General features: G+C 27.5%; 4 protein-coding genes across 4 annotated transcripts; 2 read left to right on the top strand and 2 right to left on the bottom strand.

Moving 5' to 3' along the window:
* Positions 1–5678: 5678 nt before the first annotated feature.
* OCT59_028343 (uncharacterized protein) lies at positions 5679–9077 on the bottom strand. The gene is made up of 4 exons (XM_025322637.2): positions 8155–9077; positions 6972–8089; positions 6498–6910; positions 5679–6427 (listed from the first exon to the last, which is right to left on the bottom strand). The coding sequence occupies exons 1-4, from the start codon at positions 9071–9073 to the stop codon at positions 6199–6201; spliced, it is 2679 nt and encodes an 892-aa protein (XP_025165800.1). The 5' UTR covers positions 9074–9077; the 3' UTR covers positions 5679–6198.
* Positions 9078–9153: 76 nt separating this feature from the next.
* Positions 9154–12188, bottom strand: OCT59_028341 (uncharacterized protein). The gene is made up of 9 exons (XM_025322636.2): positions 11013–12188; positions 10750–10897; positions 10492–10659; positions 10320–10412; positions 10120–10255; positions 9841–9926; positions 9677–9767; positions 9566–9599; positions 9154–9500 (listed from the first exon to the last, which is right to left on the bottom strand). The coding sequence occupies exons 2-9, from the start codon at positions 10866–10868 to the stop codon at positions 9355–9357; spliced, it is 873 nt and encodes a 290-aa protein (XP_025165799.1). The 5' UTR covers positions 10869–10897; positions 11013–12188; the 3' UTR covers positions 9154–9354.
* OCT59_028342 (uncharacterized protein) lies at positions 11168–12182 on the top strand (the record flags this gene model as incomplete). Its single annotated transcript, XM_025322635.2, has 4 exons — positions 11168–11310; positions 11420–11727; positions 11805–11946; positions 12023–12182. 4 exons carry the CDS (start codon positions 11168–11170, stop codon positions 12180–12182), a joined length of 753 nt encoding a protein of 250 aa, XP_025165798.1.
* A 1036-nt stretch (positions 12189–13224) lies between the features above and the next one.
* Positions 13225–16810, top strand: OCT59_028340 (uncharacterized protein; the record flags this gene model as incomplete). The annotated part of the gene is made up of 13 exons (XM_066147218.1): positions 13225–13277; positions 13363–13658; positions 13728–13847; positions 13924–14012; positions 14113–14358; positions 14426–14605; positions 14679–14957; positions 15035–15208; positions 15277–15394; positions 15461–15634; positions 15722–16004; positions 16076–16112; positions 16186–16810. The coding sequence occupies 13 exons, from the start codon at positions 13225–13227 to the stop codon at positions 16603–16605; spliced, it is 2469 nt and encodes an 822-aa protein (XP_065993948.1). The 3' UTR covers positions 16606–16810.
* Positions 16811–16904: the final 94 nt, after the last annotated feature.

The following is a 16904-nucleotide window of genomic DNA, read 5'->3' as shown; positions in this document are numbered from 1 at the left end:
CAATTATAAAACCTATGTATAAACTTATAGATAATAAAATTATTATTTTAATTAAAGTAATTTTAAGAAAATAATTTTAAGGTTTCAAAATAATGTAAATTGATAAATAATAATATATAGTAACTATCTTTTATTTATTATAATATATTTACTAAATGATTGGAAGTACAGTATATTAAATTTCTAATTGTTTTTAATACTATTTTAATTAACAATGGAAATTTTTAATACATATATAAATAAACATATATAAATAATATAAAGCTTTAAACTAATTAAGTTGAATTAAATTTTTTCAATAATTTTAATAACTAAGCCTAACTTTCTAATATTCTAAATTTCTATCTCAATAATTTTTTTTAATTCTGCAGGTCCTGTAATAAAAAAACTAACTATTTTGCCAAAGAAAATAGTTAGTAAATAAAATTTCATACTATTAGAATAATTTAGAGAGAAATTTATATTCAAAATATTATAATTTTAATAGTATAATAGAATTAAAAAATTAAAAAGCTTTATAAATTTAATTTATTGCTATAGTATTATAAAGAATTTCGGCTATTTAATATATTTTTTCATCTAATTTATATATATATTATACTTTATAATATATTTTTACAAATATTAGTTAATATATATAATTATAATTCAATATAACAATTCAAAATAAATTAATTTAAGGATTAACTATATTTCTTATTCACTAATCTCTTGACCATTTTTCCAGTAAAAGAACACTAAAGGAAAAGTTTAACTTTTCTCACCTGAGTGATTATAAAGTACTTTTTATCAGTTTATAGATTTAAGAGAATTCTTTTAAGACTAATCCAAGCTAAAAGCTCTTAGTTTTAAAGAAACTACATATTAAAAGTGATTTTATTAAAAAATTTTTTACTTTTGCAAAACTAAAAGTCTTACCATATTTCTGAATTTTATAATAGTTATATATTAGGTAACTAACTGGACATTAAATATTGCATTCATATATGATTTTCTTTTTTTTTTGAAAGCATTACAAAAGTCTTTTTATAAAGTATTAGTTAAAATAGGAATGACTACTTTAAAATAAACTTTTTCTTTATTATTAGTTAATATATGATAAGAAGTAAAAATAAAGGTACTATTTATATTACTTAAATATTATTAATAGTTTTTATTTAATTTGTATATGTAACTTTCTAATTATTAATATTTATTAGATATTAAGTAATTTAAAAAATTATTTTTTTATATTTTTATAATGTAATTTATAATTTAATTTAATTTATTATTTAGTCAAATATTTTATAAAATAATACAATCAATTTTCTTTATAATTATACATTTAGGACAAGTTATATTTAAGATGTATTTATAAGTAATATCCAATCAGTAAAATTATAAATAATAATTTTGGTTAAATATTAAAATTACTGATCAATTTTAATGTAATTATTAAGGTGTGTACTATTTTATATAGTCTACTAATTATAGTAATAAGGTTATAGATTTGATTTTACTAATTATAAAAATTAAAAGAATTTTATTGCAAATATTGCCATTAATAGAGTGAAGGTGTAGGGATTAGTGTATAATATTGAATTGCATTATAATATATTAGTATATATAATTAAAATGCATATTTTAATAAAGAATTGGTATTCTCTACCATTTTTACAAAGGCTTTTTGAAAGTTTATAATTCTATCTAGAGTTAGTGAGTTACTGTTTGCATACTATTTGAATGAGTTCTTATTTAGTAATCATTTTATAATACCACTAAAGTATTTTTTAGATATTAGATAATTCTCATAGATGGTAAAATCATGGATGCAATATTTTTATATTTTTATAGTAGTTTATTTTTTATTAAATTTAAGTTGACTATAATGTTTATAAGCCAAATGCTATATCAAGTTAGATTTAATTTTTTTGTTAAATTTAACATATTGGTAGTAATTTTTGAAGTAAATTAATCCTTTACTAAAATGATTTTGCACCTTTTACATGCTTTTTACCTTAGTAGTTATTTATATAATGGTATAATCATTTGATGTAAATTCACTTACCAGACTATTAGGAAATAATACAACTGTAATTTCGTAGAAATTGTAAATTATAAGACTATAATGATCTTAAATAAGTTTACACTTTTATAATATAAGTTATAAAAGGATATTTAATATTGTATTATAATTCTCAAGTAGATAATTATATAGCTAGATAAAGTTTTCAAATATAAAAACTTAATTTAACTTTATATAATTATTTAAAAAGAGACTTTTTTAAACCTAATAATTAGTACTATGATATTTTTCTAAATTAATATAGAATTAAGGTATAAAAAAAGTATTTTAGAATGCATTTATAAGGGTAATTTTAAATACTCTTTAATCTTCTATTCTGAATAAATAGTAAAAAAAAAACAATAATTTTATTAATAGTTAATATTTCTAATTATTATTATAAAATTATTACCATTAAATTTCTTTTAATAAAACAATTTTAATGAATCTAAAATTATTAAAATCTGATTACTAAAACCTGTAATAATTGAAATAAAGTCAAAATAAAGTTAAATATTTAATATTATGCAAATTTTACATATTAGGGATATAGAATATTAATTTGATCTTTAAAATTGGATTACTTAGTAATATATAAAATAGAATATTAGTTTAATTTTTAAAATTGGATCTTTTAGTTAATATTAATCTAACTGCTATAAAATTACTATTATTTGATTTCTCTTAATAAAATAATTCTAATGAATTTAAGATCATTAAAATCTGATTACTGGAATCTATAGTAATTATTTAATATTACACAAATTATATATATATAATGCTGATTTGATCTTTAAAATTAGATTTTTCAGTCAATATTAATTTAATTACTATGAAATTACTATTATTTGATTCCTTTTAATAAAACAAATTTGATGAACTAAAAAATATTAAAATTTAATCATTAGATTTTAAATAATTATATTTTAATAAATAATTCTTTATAATTACATGTACAGTCGACCCCCTTTATAGGCACCTCCCATATAAGAACTCCCCTCCTTAAGGTACACATTTTTTAGTCCAGATTTTTTTATATATAAAATACCCCTTTTATAATCACTTTATTAGTTATAAGTACAATCACACCAAACGTCGGTCCCATATTATAGTAAATATATGTAAAATTCCCCTGCATAAGCACACAAATCACGTGATTTATAAAATAACTGTGCGTTTCATTTTATTATTTTGTTGTTTTACCATCGAGAAAAATTTAAGTTTTTTATTTTTCAAAAATTCGATGGTTTTACATATAAACTTTTACTTAATTATTATATATATATATATATATATAATCACGTTTACTTAAAAATTTATATATGTGTGATTATATATTTAACCCTCCCCATTAGGTACACCTCATTATAATCACACCATTGGATGGTCCCGAGGGGTGTGATTGTAGAGGGGGCTGACTGTATATATAATTTTTAAAAATAGATGTGATAGTAACTATAAACAGTTTGTAACTATGATAAATAATAGATTTTATATATGAAATTTGGAATACTTAATTAAGATAATTATATAAAATAATGCGACTATAATGTAAGTAATTATAGTTATAATCGACTGTATAATATTTTAATTAAATTTATCTTATACAGTATTTATAATAAATTACCTTTTTATTTGAAAGATAATCCATTGTAGATTTTAAATTTTAAATAAAAAAGAATATTTTAAAGTATAAAAAAAAATTGTCTAATTGTTAATTATTATAATAAGTTTTTAGAATTATTTTGTATATTTATTTATATATAGATAATATTTTTAAAAATTACAATTGATTAAATTGATTAGCTTTTGAATAAAAAAAAATTACTAAAATCTATTAAAAATTAACAGGCTTTTATATATCTAGAAAAATGGCAAATTTACTAAAAATTACTAATAACCTTAAAAAATAATAGTAAAATATAGTAAAATAGGTATTTTTTAATATAAAAAATTTTTTTTTATTTAAAAGATAATCAATTGTAGTTGTTAAAAATGCAAATAAAAATGAAATTTTAAAAGTTATTTATGTTATTATATGCAAATAAATATATAAAATAATCTCGGGGTTGATCACTCTTGGCTCATTGGTTAGTCTGTGAGTCCCCTCGTGAAGCCTGAGTATGGTGAGGTTGCAGGTTCGATTCCACTGATCACGGAAATTAAAAGAATTTTACTGCAGACACTACTACCAATAATGTGAAGGTACAGGGATTAGTGTAGGTTGGACTGCATCATGGTGAATTAGTATGTACTGGTCGGTGGCATATTTCAACAAAGTTACCACGTTGTCCCTCCTAGCGTTCCCCTACAGCCACGGAAGCTCCTATTGTCCTGTTTGATGGTCATCTGCTTGCATACCATCTGGGAGCAGCCTTCGTTCTCGCGGGTCACTCTACGATACCACTAAGGGTGTGGTAAACTTTATTAAGGGGTTTACTATGCTAGATGGTCCTCATAGATAGTAAAGTCTCAAGTGCAATGTCTTAGCATTAGTTTACCTTCTAATAGGTTTAGGCTGATTGGAGACGTTCGTAGGCTCACAGGTATATAAGGTTCTAAGGTGAGATTCAATTCCTCAGTGAATTTAACGTGCTGGTGGGTGATTCCTGGGTAACTGGGTTGGTTACTTATAATAAAGGGGTGATCCTAGTACCTTTAGCAGCTTACTGTTCTGGTAGTCACTGCTATTACTACTGGGGGATTTACAACTATGGTGGGCTGGTATGGTAATCGCGGCCTGTAGTGGGCTTTGAGTGAGATCATATTAGTAGTCTTAGTATTGCAGTACCTCTAAGCTAACCATCATAGAAGAACTTCTAGATGTCTGCTCCGTTATATCTGCCGTACGTGGGTGGTTACTCACTTCTGACAGGCACTAGTGGGTAGTATAACTGTGTCAGAAACCCCTGCTACACTACGATCCATCCTTGTGTGGGTATAAACTTGGGTCGTCTTCCCAGTGTGGTATATAGGGGGTAGGGGGATGAACATCCAGTTACTTCTAAATAATTAGAGTAGGTTGCTTGGTTATCTGTCGCTCAACGGTAGGAGTGCATTACCGCAACTTTAGTTGTAGTGCTCCCTCCATGTAGCTCTGGTGAGCTGGCTATGATGATGTCTCCTAAAACATAAAAAAAATAAAATAAAATAAAATAAAATAATCTCAAAAAGTCAATATATTTTATAATCAGATAATTTTTTTATATCTTAAAAACATTTTTTTTTATTTAAAATATAAAATCTATGAAGGATTAGCTTCAAATAAAAAAAAATTGAGTGATTTTATTGGAAACTTATATATTTTTATGTAATTGAAAATTACTAAGTATTTTTAAAGAAATCTGGTAATTTATAGTAGGCTTGTGTAAAATAAATTGTGGATACCCAATAAAGTTTAGCTAACAATAGAATTTGGAATAAAAATCACTTTGTGGCCGTAATAACTTCAATATTTCTTGAATTAAGTTTTATGCTGGTTGAAGAGAAAGAATTTTTACTAAATAACAATTGTGAATAAATGAGCTTTACAAATTCTTTTAATCTATTTTTTATCATTATAGATCATTGGCTTAATGACCTGCTAAACCCAATTTTATTCCTTTTGAATATCTATTTAAAAGATGTATCATTTGAATTTTTCCACTAAGTTTAATTCTATCTTTTAATTTTCTTTCATAATAATAAGCAATTAAAACATTAACAGTATAACTTGTAATAGTATTTAAACAATCTTAGGGTGTGATATAATAATATACATGAAATAACTAATTGGAAATAACTATTCTAAAGGATCTAAATTCAGTATTATTGATACAAATTTGCAAGTATGCTAAATAGAGTTGAAGATTTATGGATGCATATGTAAAAGCTTTATACCAGATACATGATTTATATTGCGAATTACATGATCTATATTCAGATCGGACATAATCACCGATATGCCCGGTTATACTTTAATAAAAAATCGATTTTTTCTTTTTTTTTTACTACTCTATTTTTATTATCACAAGGATACAAATTTTGAGAGCTATATACAGAAACGATGTAATTATTAATTTAAAAGTTCTAAACTTGTGTTAAAATAAATAATCATTTACGGTTTTATTTTTTACACTTCAAGCTTTTCAAATCAAATAAAGAATTCTTATTAATTAAACTTCCATATCTTTAAGTCTAATTTGAACAGCATTTCTATGAGCTTCTAATTCCTCAACTTCTGCTAGTCTCATTACGGTAGTTCCCAGGTTATGCAATCCTTCTTTAGTTAATTGTTGAGAAGTGATATGTTTTAAGAACGTCAAAGTATTTACACCGGAGTATATTCTCGCATATCCGTATGTAGGTAATGTATGATTTGTACCAGATGCGTAATCTCCACAACTAATGAAATAAATTATATAAGTATATCATATCAAAAAAAAAAGGACTTTAAGTTTATATTAATTCGAACCTCTCAGGAGAATAAGGACCAACAAAAACACTTCCAGCATTCTCAATTTTTTCAAGCAAGCTTTCAGCTTTATCCAGATGCAAAATCAAATGTTCAGGAGCATAATCATTAGAGAATTTTACAGCATCTTCCAAAGTATCTACTTGCAATATAAAACTTTTTGGAATTGATTGACTAACAATATTTACTCTTGGCAATATACTTGCTTGTGCATGAATTTCGTGTTCAATCTTTGCAAGATGTTCAGACGTAAGTGATACAGCAACCAACACTACTTGAGAATCTACTCCATGTTCTGCTTGTGATAATAAATCCGATGCAACGTATGCTGGATTGCTTGTATTATCGGCTATAACCAATAATTCTGAAGGTCCTGCTGGCATATCAATAGATGTCAGAGCAGAACTGTCATTCTAATAAATAAATTTTTAATTAATAACGATGAATATTTCATAGATTATGATAACTACTTACCTGAACGACCATCTTTGCAGCTGTTACGTATTGATTTCCAGGTCCACATATTTTATCTACTTTAGGGACAGATTCAGTGCCATAAGCAAGAGCTGCTACAGCTTGAGAACCACCAGCCAATACAACTTTCGATGCCCCAACTTTATGGGCAACATATAATATTTCTGGTACAGCAGTTCCATCTTTACGTGGTGGACTTGCAAATACAATTTGTTTACAACCTGCAACTTTAGCAGGAATTCCCAACATGAGTGCAGTAGAAGGCAAAATCGCAGTTCCTCCAGGAACATATAATCCAACACGTTCAATTGGACGACTAAATCGAGAACAAACAACTCCTGGCATGGTCTCAACAACTAAAGTGGAACGGTCATATTGCGCATCATGAAATTTATAAATATTATCATAAGCTCGATCAATGGCAAGACGTGTTGATTCATCAAGCGCCATAGCTTCTGGAGGGAAAGGAGCAGAAATTACAGGAGATGCAAGTTTTACACCATCAAATTTTTCTGTGAGTTTAATGAGTGCAGCGTCACCTTTTTTTCTAACATCATCCATAATTGGACGAACTCTAGCCATAATATCATCAGATTTAATAATTGGACGCTGAAGAAGCGATGTCCTTTGCGTAACGTTTATCTCAGATAAATCAAACTTCTGCATTTTAATTGTCTCACTCTTAGTTGATAATGAAGTGGAAACTGGTTTTGTTTGTGATTCTTGTTGCTTATTCTCATTATTTTGTACTGATAATGTCTCATTTGAAGTAACATCCCATTTAGGTTTAGCATTCCCAGGTCTACGAGTAATTATCTTCGAACGCTTATCCAATTGCGATTCAATATCCGTTAAAGGCACTTCATTTGCTATACATTTCACAAGTGCAAAATATATTAAATCAGCAGCTTCCCAAGCAATTTCATCTTTGGTTTTAGCTGAACATAGCTCGTCCGCTTCTTCCATAATCTTTGAATGAAGTAAATCCGGATTTTGGAATAACTTTGCTGTATATGACCCAGGAGGTGCAGATTCTTTTCGATTTTGAAGAGTTTGTTCAAGTGCTGTTAATCCTTTACTATTACCAAAACATGTACGAGTATTCAAGTGACAGAATCCTAAAAGAAATACAGAGATTAAATAATGCTAAATTTGTTATGACTAACTTAAGCTATCTTTTTACCTGGGCCATATTGTTTTACGATAAATCTGAGAGAGTCACCATCACAATCAACTTGAACTTTATTTAGTTTTTGAACTGCTCCTGAAGTAGCACCTTTATGCCACAAACCTCGCTTTCTACTCTGATATATCCCCGTTCTAGTTTTAAGTGCTTCTCGAATACTTTCAGCAGAAGAATATACAATCCCTAATGCCTCACCTCGTTCATCCGAAACAATTGTCGTGAATAACCCATCAGAACGATCAGTTTTCAAAGTGCAGATTAATGATTCTGAAATATTAATCAATCCTTTATCTGTAGGGTCAAGAGTAAGACTTCCAATATCTACAACTAAATCTGCGGAAATTTCTGACAATTGTTGAATTATTTCAATTGAAGGTGAATTATGGTTATCTATAATAATTCCTATTCTTGTTTGGCCTCCAGATGGTAATAAACTTTTTTGTGCCAATTTAGTCAAATTAATTAAATTTTGAATTAAATCTTCGGAAAGAGATTTTGTCGACGAATTTATTGGTAAAGTAATTAAATACGCAGAAACAGATCCTGTTAATTTTTTAATTAATTCCTCAATATCTTTTGATTGATCTAAATTTATACTGATAGCTAATCTATCTGCTGGTATGTAATCAAAATTTAAAGATAATATTTTTGAAGAAGGAATAATAAATTTTTCGGTTCCTTGATCCAATAAACGAATTATACTATCATTATCAATAAATTCTTGTTCTTTAATAGGATTTATCCAATATGAATCTATAGGATGAGTTTCAAGAAATTTTTTTACCAAAGATGAGTCAGCGAGAGTGGGAATATTTAAGATAATATCTCCAAGTAAATTGAGAGATTTGATAAGATCAGTAAAATGAGCATTGGACAATTTTTCTTGTTCAGAAAGATCAATAGTTGGTAAAAACATTTTGAAAAAAAAACAAAAAAAACGAACTTTGTAGATTATCCATCTACAATCAGAGAATATAACAATCATCACGTGATTGTAGCTTATAACTATTATCTGTTACGTATTTATTATTCTTTGATTATAAAACAATTTCTAGATTTTAATAATAACTGATATAACAGACAATGAAATTGGTAAAATTTTATAGATCTATTGTATCGAGAAGAATTTGTTCCGGACGTCAGTCCGATATATTGTATAAATAAGTAACTATCCTCCATAGAATTCTAGACTATTTATCAGCGTCGTAGTCTCTTTTTGAATCTTTCCGCAACAAGATCGTCTGTGGCCATTTCTCTCCTTTGTCCAGTCTTGTGTGAATTTTGATTTGGTTGATCGTTATTTGTTCTTTCATGATCACTCACAGTCGGGCGAGTTCGATAAACTATTCAACACCGAATAAATTAGAAAAGGTAAGGAAACTTTTTCCAATATTTGCAATTGACTTACATCTATTTGTCGCAGAAAAATTTGACCCTTCAAACTTTTTTGTAAGATTCACGAAAAGAGCGAGAATTTAGTAGTATAAACTTTGCGTATTGTATAATAAATGTAACTTACTGTATCTTTCTCATCTTTAGGTTTTTGGTGTCGTTGTTCTAACAACTTGCGCTTTGCTTTTTCTGTCTCTTCAATATTTTTTAGCCGAACACTAAGATAAACAAGTTCAAAATTAGTACAATTTGAAATTATGGACCGTATAAAATAATTTATCTTATACAAACTCTATTCCGAGGTCGACTTCAGGTATAGCAGTTAACATAGTTGTTGATAATTGTACGTTACCCTCTGATATCGGTTTGCTTTCAACCTGAAATAAATAATGAAAAATAATAAATAATATAAATAAAGAACCGTATGAAGTAGAGCTCCTTTGTTAATGTTATATTTTATTATTTTGTTAATGAATTAATATGTTGTCTATCTTATATTGTCTAACTGTATTGGATTATTCGTACGAAAATATCCTTTTTTGCATTTATCGTCAAACGATTAATACATACTCTCAAGTGGTCCGGAGCCTGAAAAAGCTCATCTTGAGGATTCAAAGGCTTTGAAGGTTCTTCATCTTCGTGCTCATTTTTTGCATCTGACTTTTTGCCTCTTCTCTTACGCATTTCTTCCTCTATGTAAGCCATCCTGTTACATACAATTATTTAATAGAACTTTTTTATTTAATGAGATTTTAGAATCAAAAACTTACATATGTTTATCTACATCTAATGCATTGGTTTGTTTGGTGAACGAATCAAGCATAATTTTCTTCTTTTGTACCTCCTCTTCGTCTTCATCATCTCTATAAAATTAGATAATATAAGAATTAAATAATGCAAGAATTAAGAATATCAAATATAAAAAATTGGAATCACGTTTACTTTTCATTTTCTCCAATTTCATCCAACTCGTCTAAATCACTAGCCGCTATTTTATCATCTTTTTTCTTTTTCTTAGCTTTAGTTTCTCCCTTTGATAGTTTTTCTGCGTCGATACCTTGTGGCCTTTTTCGATACTTGCGTAATTCGATGAGTTCTTCAATTGTTTCACTAAAACATTGATCAAACTGAATAAACAAAGAGCAAATAGAAAAAACCAAATAGCAATAATAAAATTAATGTATAAGACTTAAGTATTACCTAATATCTTCTAAATTTTCATCTTTTACGATACTTTTGGGAGTTTTTTGATCTTCAGCGAGTTCTTCGTCACTCAAAGTTTTCGTTTTCTTTCTATAGTTTCGATTTTTGGTAGACATAAGTTTCCGAAAAATATCTCAGATAAAACCTGCGTCGGAATTACACGTGTAAACAAAATTAGTAGATGATGTATTAAATTAATGAAAACGTGGTAATCTCGATTAAAATGTAATACAATCACATAATCATAAATAACTCCGCACTTTTGCTAAAGAACTTTTGGATCATTTATTTAAACTAGTAAATATTCGTTACAATTTAAAAGTTTCTTGGGTTCTTTTTTATAAATTTTTTTTATAAGGAAATAATGAAAGATTTTAAGATATAAAAAAAGAAAATATATTTATTAAATTCTCATATGGCTTCTAGTGCTGACGAGGCCAGAGTTTATTTTTCTAAAATCCACAAAGAAGTATACGAATTGGCGAATTCAGAACAACCAATTTCGAAAAAGACAACTTTCGCACTAAAAGTTATTGAAGAATCTTTGGAGCGATATGGGTATGATTTTAAAATAGAATTCTTAATCAGATAAATTCTTTATTTTCAATTTTTTCACTTTTCAATAGATATATGTTTGATAACATCATATTTTATTTGTACGATAAAGACTTGACGGGGTGAGTCTTTCTTTCAATGGTGGAAAAGACTGTGTTGTATTATTACATTTATTTGCAGCCGTTTATTATAAATTTTACCAAAATTCTGACGAAATACCTAATATCCAAGCTTTATACGTTACACATCCAAATCCTTTCTCTGAAGTTGATGAATTCGTAAAAGAATGTGAAAAACGATATTGTTTAAATATTGTTAAAATAGAAGGCTCAATGAAACCTGCGTTGATAAAATATTTAAAACAAAAACCAAATATTAAAGCTATCTTAGTTGGTACAAGGAGAAATGATCCTCATGGAGGTGATTGTTTTACCAAAAAAAATTGATTTTTTTTTAGAATAAAAAAGAATAACATATTAAAATAATTTTTTTTTAAGGTAAACTGAAAGAATTTACTCCAACCGACGATGGATGGCCATCAATTATGAGAGTTCACCCAATTCTAGATATGCACTACACACAAATATGGGAATTCTTAAGATCGTTAAATGTACCATATTGTGTATTATACGATTTGGGGTAAATTATCCTTTTTCTTTATTGAATATCTTTTCTCGGCTCTAACGTTATTTATCTTTTTTTTATCAATTTAAAGTTACACATCTCTTGGTAGTAAAAATAACACTTATCGAAATCCTGATCTTAAACGATCAGATGGTTATTATGATCCAGCTTGGAAATTAACAGATGAGAGCAGAGAAAGGTGCGGGAGAGAAAATATAAGACAGGAAAAGATGAATCTAATCGAAAAATAGATTATTATAAAATTAATAAATAGATATTTGTTAAACTCATACACTGTTTGTATGGCTATAGATACGTGATATTAAATAGATATAATTTACATAATTTAGATTTATAATCATAAATATACCGGAAATAAATACCGAAATTTTTCTCAATCACGTGAGCAACTTAAATTTAATTCACTAAGTAAAACTCGTGACTAATGTGACTAATGAGACACTCGCGTAGTTACTTTATATATGATTTTCAGTGATATTCGATCATCTGATCTAATTTATCCCCATTTAGCTCTTTTTATAAGGATTGGTTGAAGATCATTATCTGCACATGAAGAAGTTTTGAAAATTTTTTTAAAAAAGTACTTTAAATTGTTAAAATTGTTGTAATAAGAATTTAACCAAAAAAATGGTAATGTGATAAATTATTTATAATCATTAAAGCGAGAAAAGAAGTTATTTTTTGCATTAAGATGAAAGCCAAGAGCGATTTGAGTAGATACAAAATTCGATCGAATCCATACTATATAATCATGTGAATTCATTTTATTGAAAATCTGAAGATCCATTCTGGGTGGATATTCATTCAAATCGTAAAAATTTAATATTTTCTCGAGTCCCCAACTCATATATTGTATAACATTTTTTTATACATCACTGAATAAAGTAAACGAATAAATAAAAATAAGCTATGTTATTCAATTTGTAAAAAATAACTTACTTCAACTATGCATAATTATAAATAAATTGTCATTGTTTCAAATAAAGTTAATCTCGTGTTTAATAAAACATTTCCAGATGGGGAAATTACAAATAAAGACTACCGAAATACGGGATCAATATTCATTTTATTCTTAATCTATTAATTTGTACAACAAGTACAATAAAAAATCTTGCCATTTTGAACTCCGTAGTTTGATTTAAAGGGTATTCATATCAGAAAATATAAACAACTATCTATTTTAGTTTTTTTATAAATTGCATCTTTTTTTAAAAAAAAGGTTTCTTTTTCTTTGTTATATTTGCTTTTTGTTTTATTTCATGCTTTAGAAAGATGAGATTTGAAAAACGTATCCAAACCGAAGTTGTTCCAGAGTGGAGGATAAAGTAAATTTTCTTATTCATTTATTTTAGTTCTTTTAATAATATTGATCGCAATGAACTATGCTTACTCATCGCTTACCTCTTCTAGATATATCGATTATAAAGGATTGAAAAAGAAGCTCCGAAATGTACAACGGGAAAAATTAGCAAGAGACAAAGAATTTATGCAAAATAATGATCCAAGCATATACAGCCGTGATAGTCGACCTCAGAGCCCACATCTGGAAGAAATTCCATCCTCATTTAATGATAAGGGAATCTCCGTTCAATCTCAGAGAACATTCAGTATGAATAGTGTAGCTGATAGTGTACAAGACTTCTTTCATAAAGTTTCTTCTGCTTTAGTTACACTACAAAGGCACCAAAGCTTATCTAGTAATAATAGTATGTATGTATTATTCAAATTATTATGCATTAGAGATACTTTATAATCATGTAATTGTTTTTTCACAGAACCACGACCATCTAAAATAACGTCACTGGAAACGTTAATGGACCAGGTTGACCCCAAAGAACGTTTGTTTTTTACAGCTCTAGATGGAGAATTGGAAAAGATCGAACATTTTTATAAACGTAACATAGTTAAATTATTAATCTAAAATATGTTTCACCTACATTTGTTGATTATTTTCTGTTTATTCTTTTTTAGTTCAAGAAATCAAAGCAACTAATCGTATGAACTTGTTAGTACAACAGTATGAAAAGTTAAAAGAAAAGGGCGATGAAAGAAAACATTCCGTAAGGATTTGGCACAATATTAAGCATTTGCTGCGGATAATTCGTATCTTATTTATATCATATATTTTTACTTTTTTTTAATTTTTTTAATATTAATTAGTTTGAAGTCTGGAATACGCCCAAAGCTTTTGTTAAACAAAGCATCGATTTTTTTACATCATCAAACATACCAGGTTCCGTAACTACAATCAGCTTAGATGCCGATGAACGGCGGGTACATTATAAAATTGCCAAAAAGAATATAAAAAAGGCTGTATTTGAATTCTACAGAGGGGCCGATTTATTGAAAAAGTATAGGGTTTTAAATTACAATGGTTTTTCTAAAATATTAAAAAAATACGACAAGGTAAAAAAAACTTTTTTATTGCTTTAAATAAATTTATTGTAGCTCATAAAATCTTATGCGTATATAGATATCAGAGCGAAATGGAAGCCAAATATACATGCAAAAAGTGACGAATGCTTATTTTGTTAAATCTGACGTTATAAAAAAACTTCTTAAAGATACTGAAGATTTTTATGTAGAAAACTTTGAAGGTGGCTCTCGTTCTCAAGCACTACAAAAATTGCGGATGCCAAATAAAGAAAATAAAGTAAAAGTCGTTTCCAAATTATCGTTTGTCAATTTGGAATTATGAATGATTATTAATGATTTGAAAATTATAGACATATTATTATTCCATTTTGCGTATCGGACTATATTTAGGTCTGTCATTATCTGCTCTAGTCCGTGCGCTTGTGGAGATGAGGGAAATATTGGAGAATGAAGAGAAAAATACCATTTGGCCGAAATTAATAGAACTTTACTCCGGATTTTTTTTAGCAATAGTTTTTTTACTTTTACTTGGTGTTAATATGTATATATGGACAATGTCACATATAAATTACAAATTTATTTTCGAATTTGACACGAGATCTAATTTGGATTTTAGACAATATCTTGAGGTTTGAATTTACAGAAAATTTAATACACATCTCATAATATAAATTAATATTTTCTCTATCTCCCGTACTCCATATAGATTCCATCTATTATTTTTTTGGTTATGTGTTATGTCATGTTATTTAATTTTCAATATAAACCTTCTGATCAGCTTATATCTCCTATAATCTTGGTCATTTCTATTGTTGCCATCCTTTTTAATCCTTTCCGTATTCTTTATTATAATGCTAGAAAATGGTTCCTCTTTAGTGTGGTATGAATTAAAATTTTATATTATTTCCTTTTTTTAGTTAAACTAAATATTTTATTATGATTAATTAGACACGTTTACTTGGAAGTGGAATTTTACGTGTAGAATTCAGAGATTTCTTTTTAGCTGATATATTAGTTAGTTTAACATATTCATTGTCCACGTTACGACTTTTTGGATGTATAAACGGTAAGCATTTTACCTTGAAATGATTCGCTCTTTTTGGTTCTTATTCTTACATATATATGTACACAGAAACTGGTTGTTTCGATGTATTGACTCCTCTCCTTGCTTCACTCCCTGCGACGTTCCGTTTACTTCAAACTTCTAAGCGTTGCTTTGACACGCTTCAAGTAAATCATTTTATAAACATTGGTAAATATGGAACAACCATCTTAGCTATTTGGATGTTGTATATATATCGCAATGGTATTTGTTAAGATATTTTTTCTTAAGTTTGTTTTTAACTTTCCGACGATTATTTATAACCTAATTTTTGTAATTGTGTAATTAAAGTACAATCACCCGCTACTAAAGCTTCATGGGCGATCGTGCAATTTATTGCATCCACTTACGCTTTTAGCTGGGATGTAAAAATGGATTGGTCCTTATGCGAACTACATAGCGAGAATTATTTATTAAGAGATGAATTAGGATTCGAGAGTCATTGGGTGTATTACTTTGCCATTATCTCAAATTTCATTTTAAGAATGAGCTGGATTTTATTATTATTTATTGAAATGAATCATGATATATCGAAGATAATTGTGTTTTTAATTGCCTCTGGTGAAATGCTTCGGTAAGTATCCTTATATTCACGCGTTTTTGTAACTTAATAATTGATCTTAACAAACATCGTTTATTTTCAAGCCGATTCCAATGGTGTATTTTCCGTGTCGAAAATGAAGTAAGTTATGAAAATACTGTAAAATATTATTAATTCAATAACTAAAAATTATATATATATATATTTTTAACAGCATGTTAATAATTGCGTTCAATTCCGCGCTATAAAAGAAGTTCCTTTACCATTCCCAATGGAAGAATCCGAAAATGTAGATGTCGTAACTACTGATTATGATCGTGCACCATCACTCGCATCGTGGTCATCATGGTCAAAAAGATTGTTTGCTAAACGAAAATTAAATCCCGCTGATAATTGGAGAGATTTTGAACCAACAAAAAATACATCAGAATACATGTATGTTAATGATATTTACGAAGAAAGTGATGATGATGATGATAGTTATGATGATGAGAACGATTATGACAAATATCGAGAAAGAAATACAATGTCGGTATCTTTAACTAGAATGGAAAGAGGTCTTGGTTTAAGTAACGCCTACGCGAGTAGGAGTTTTCTTCCATCAAACGGGACTAATTCAATCTATTTACATTAGAAAATTCCTTTTAATTTCGACAGAAAAAATTTTTTTCAACTTCTTTAATTATAATTTCTCACAGAGCTTTTTTTTCTTCTTATGTATTGAAGTTAGAATAGTGCAATTAAAAATTTTTTTCATTGCTAATGCGCAGAGCGCATTTGCATAAAAAACGTTTTTTTTATTGGCTTTAAATAAATTACGCCATTCTTTATTCAGATTAGAATGTCATTATTGATATAATCTATAACGAACATTTTATTAACCTGATTTGAAAAAACGTTTTAAACAACTATTAAAATTAGCATATTTCTCTT

The sequence above is a fragment of the Rhizophagus irregularis genome, chromosome 8 (assembly GCF_026210795.1).
Source record: "Rhizophagus irregularis chromosome 8, complete sequence".
Classification (NCBI taxonomy): Eukaryota; Fungi; Glomeromycota; class Glomeromycetes; order Glomerales; family Glomeraceae; genus Rhizophagus; species Rhizophagus irregularis.
Note: the sequence above shows the minus strand (reverse complement) of the source record. Positions and strands in the feature narration are given on the sequence as shown.

What these genes read in the sequence shown, in the direction of transcription:
- OCT59_028343 (XM_025322637.2), bottom strand. Translation starts at nt 9,073, where the DNA reads ATGTTTTTACCAACTATTGATCTTTCTGAACAAGAAAAATTGTCCAAT. An exon ending in CTGCAAAGATGGTCGTTCAG is followed by an intron (nt 6,911 to 6,971) that starts GTAAGTAGTTAT and finishes TTTATTTATTAG; the next exon opens with AATGACAGTTCTGCTCTGAC. An exon ending in GGTCCTTATTCTCCTGAGAG is followed by an intron (nt 6,428 to 6,497) that starts GTTCGAATTAAT and finishes TTATTTCATTAG; the next exon opens with TTGTGGAGATTACGCATCTG.
- OCT59_028341 (XM_025322636.2), bottom strand. Translation starts at nt 10,868, where the DNA reads ATGTCTACCAAAAATCGAAACTATAGAAAGAAAACGAAAACTTTGAGT. An exon ending in GAAATTGGAGAAAATGAAAA is followed by an intron (nt 10,413 to 10,491) that starts GTAAACGTGATT and finishes CTAATTTTATAG; the next exon opens with AGATGATGAAGACGAAGAGG. An exon ending in GAAGTCGACCTCGGAATAGA is followed by an intron (nt 9,768 to 9,840) that starts GTTTGTATAAGA and finishes TGTTTATCTTAG; the next exon opens with TGTTCGGCTAAAAAATATTG.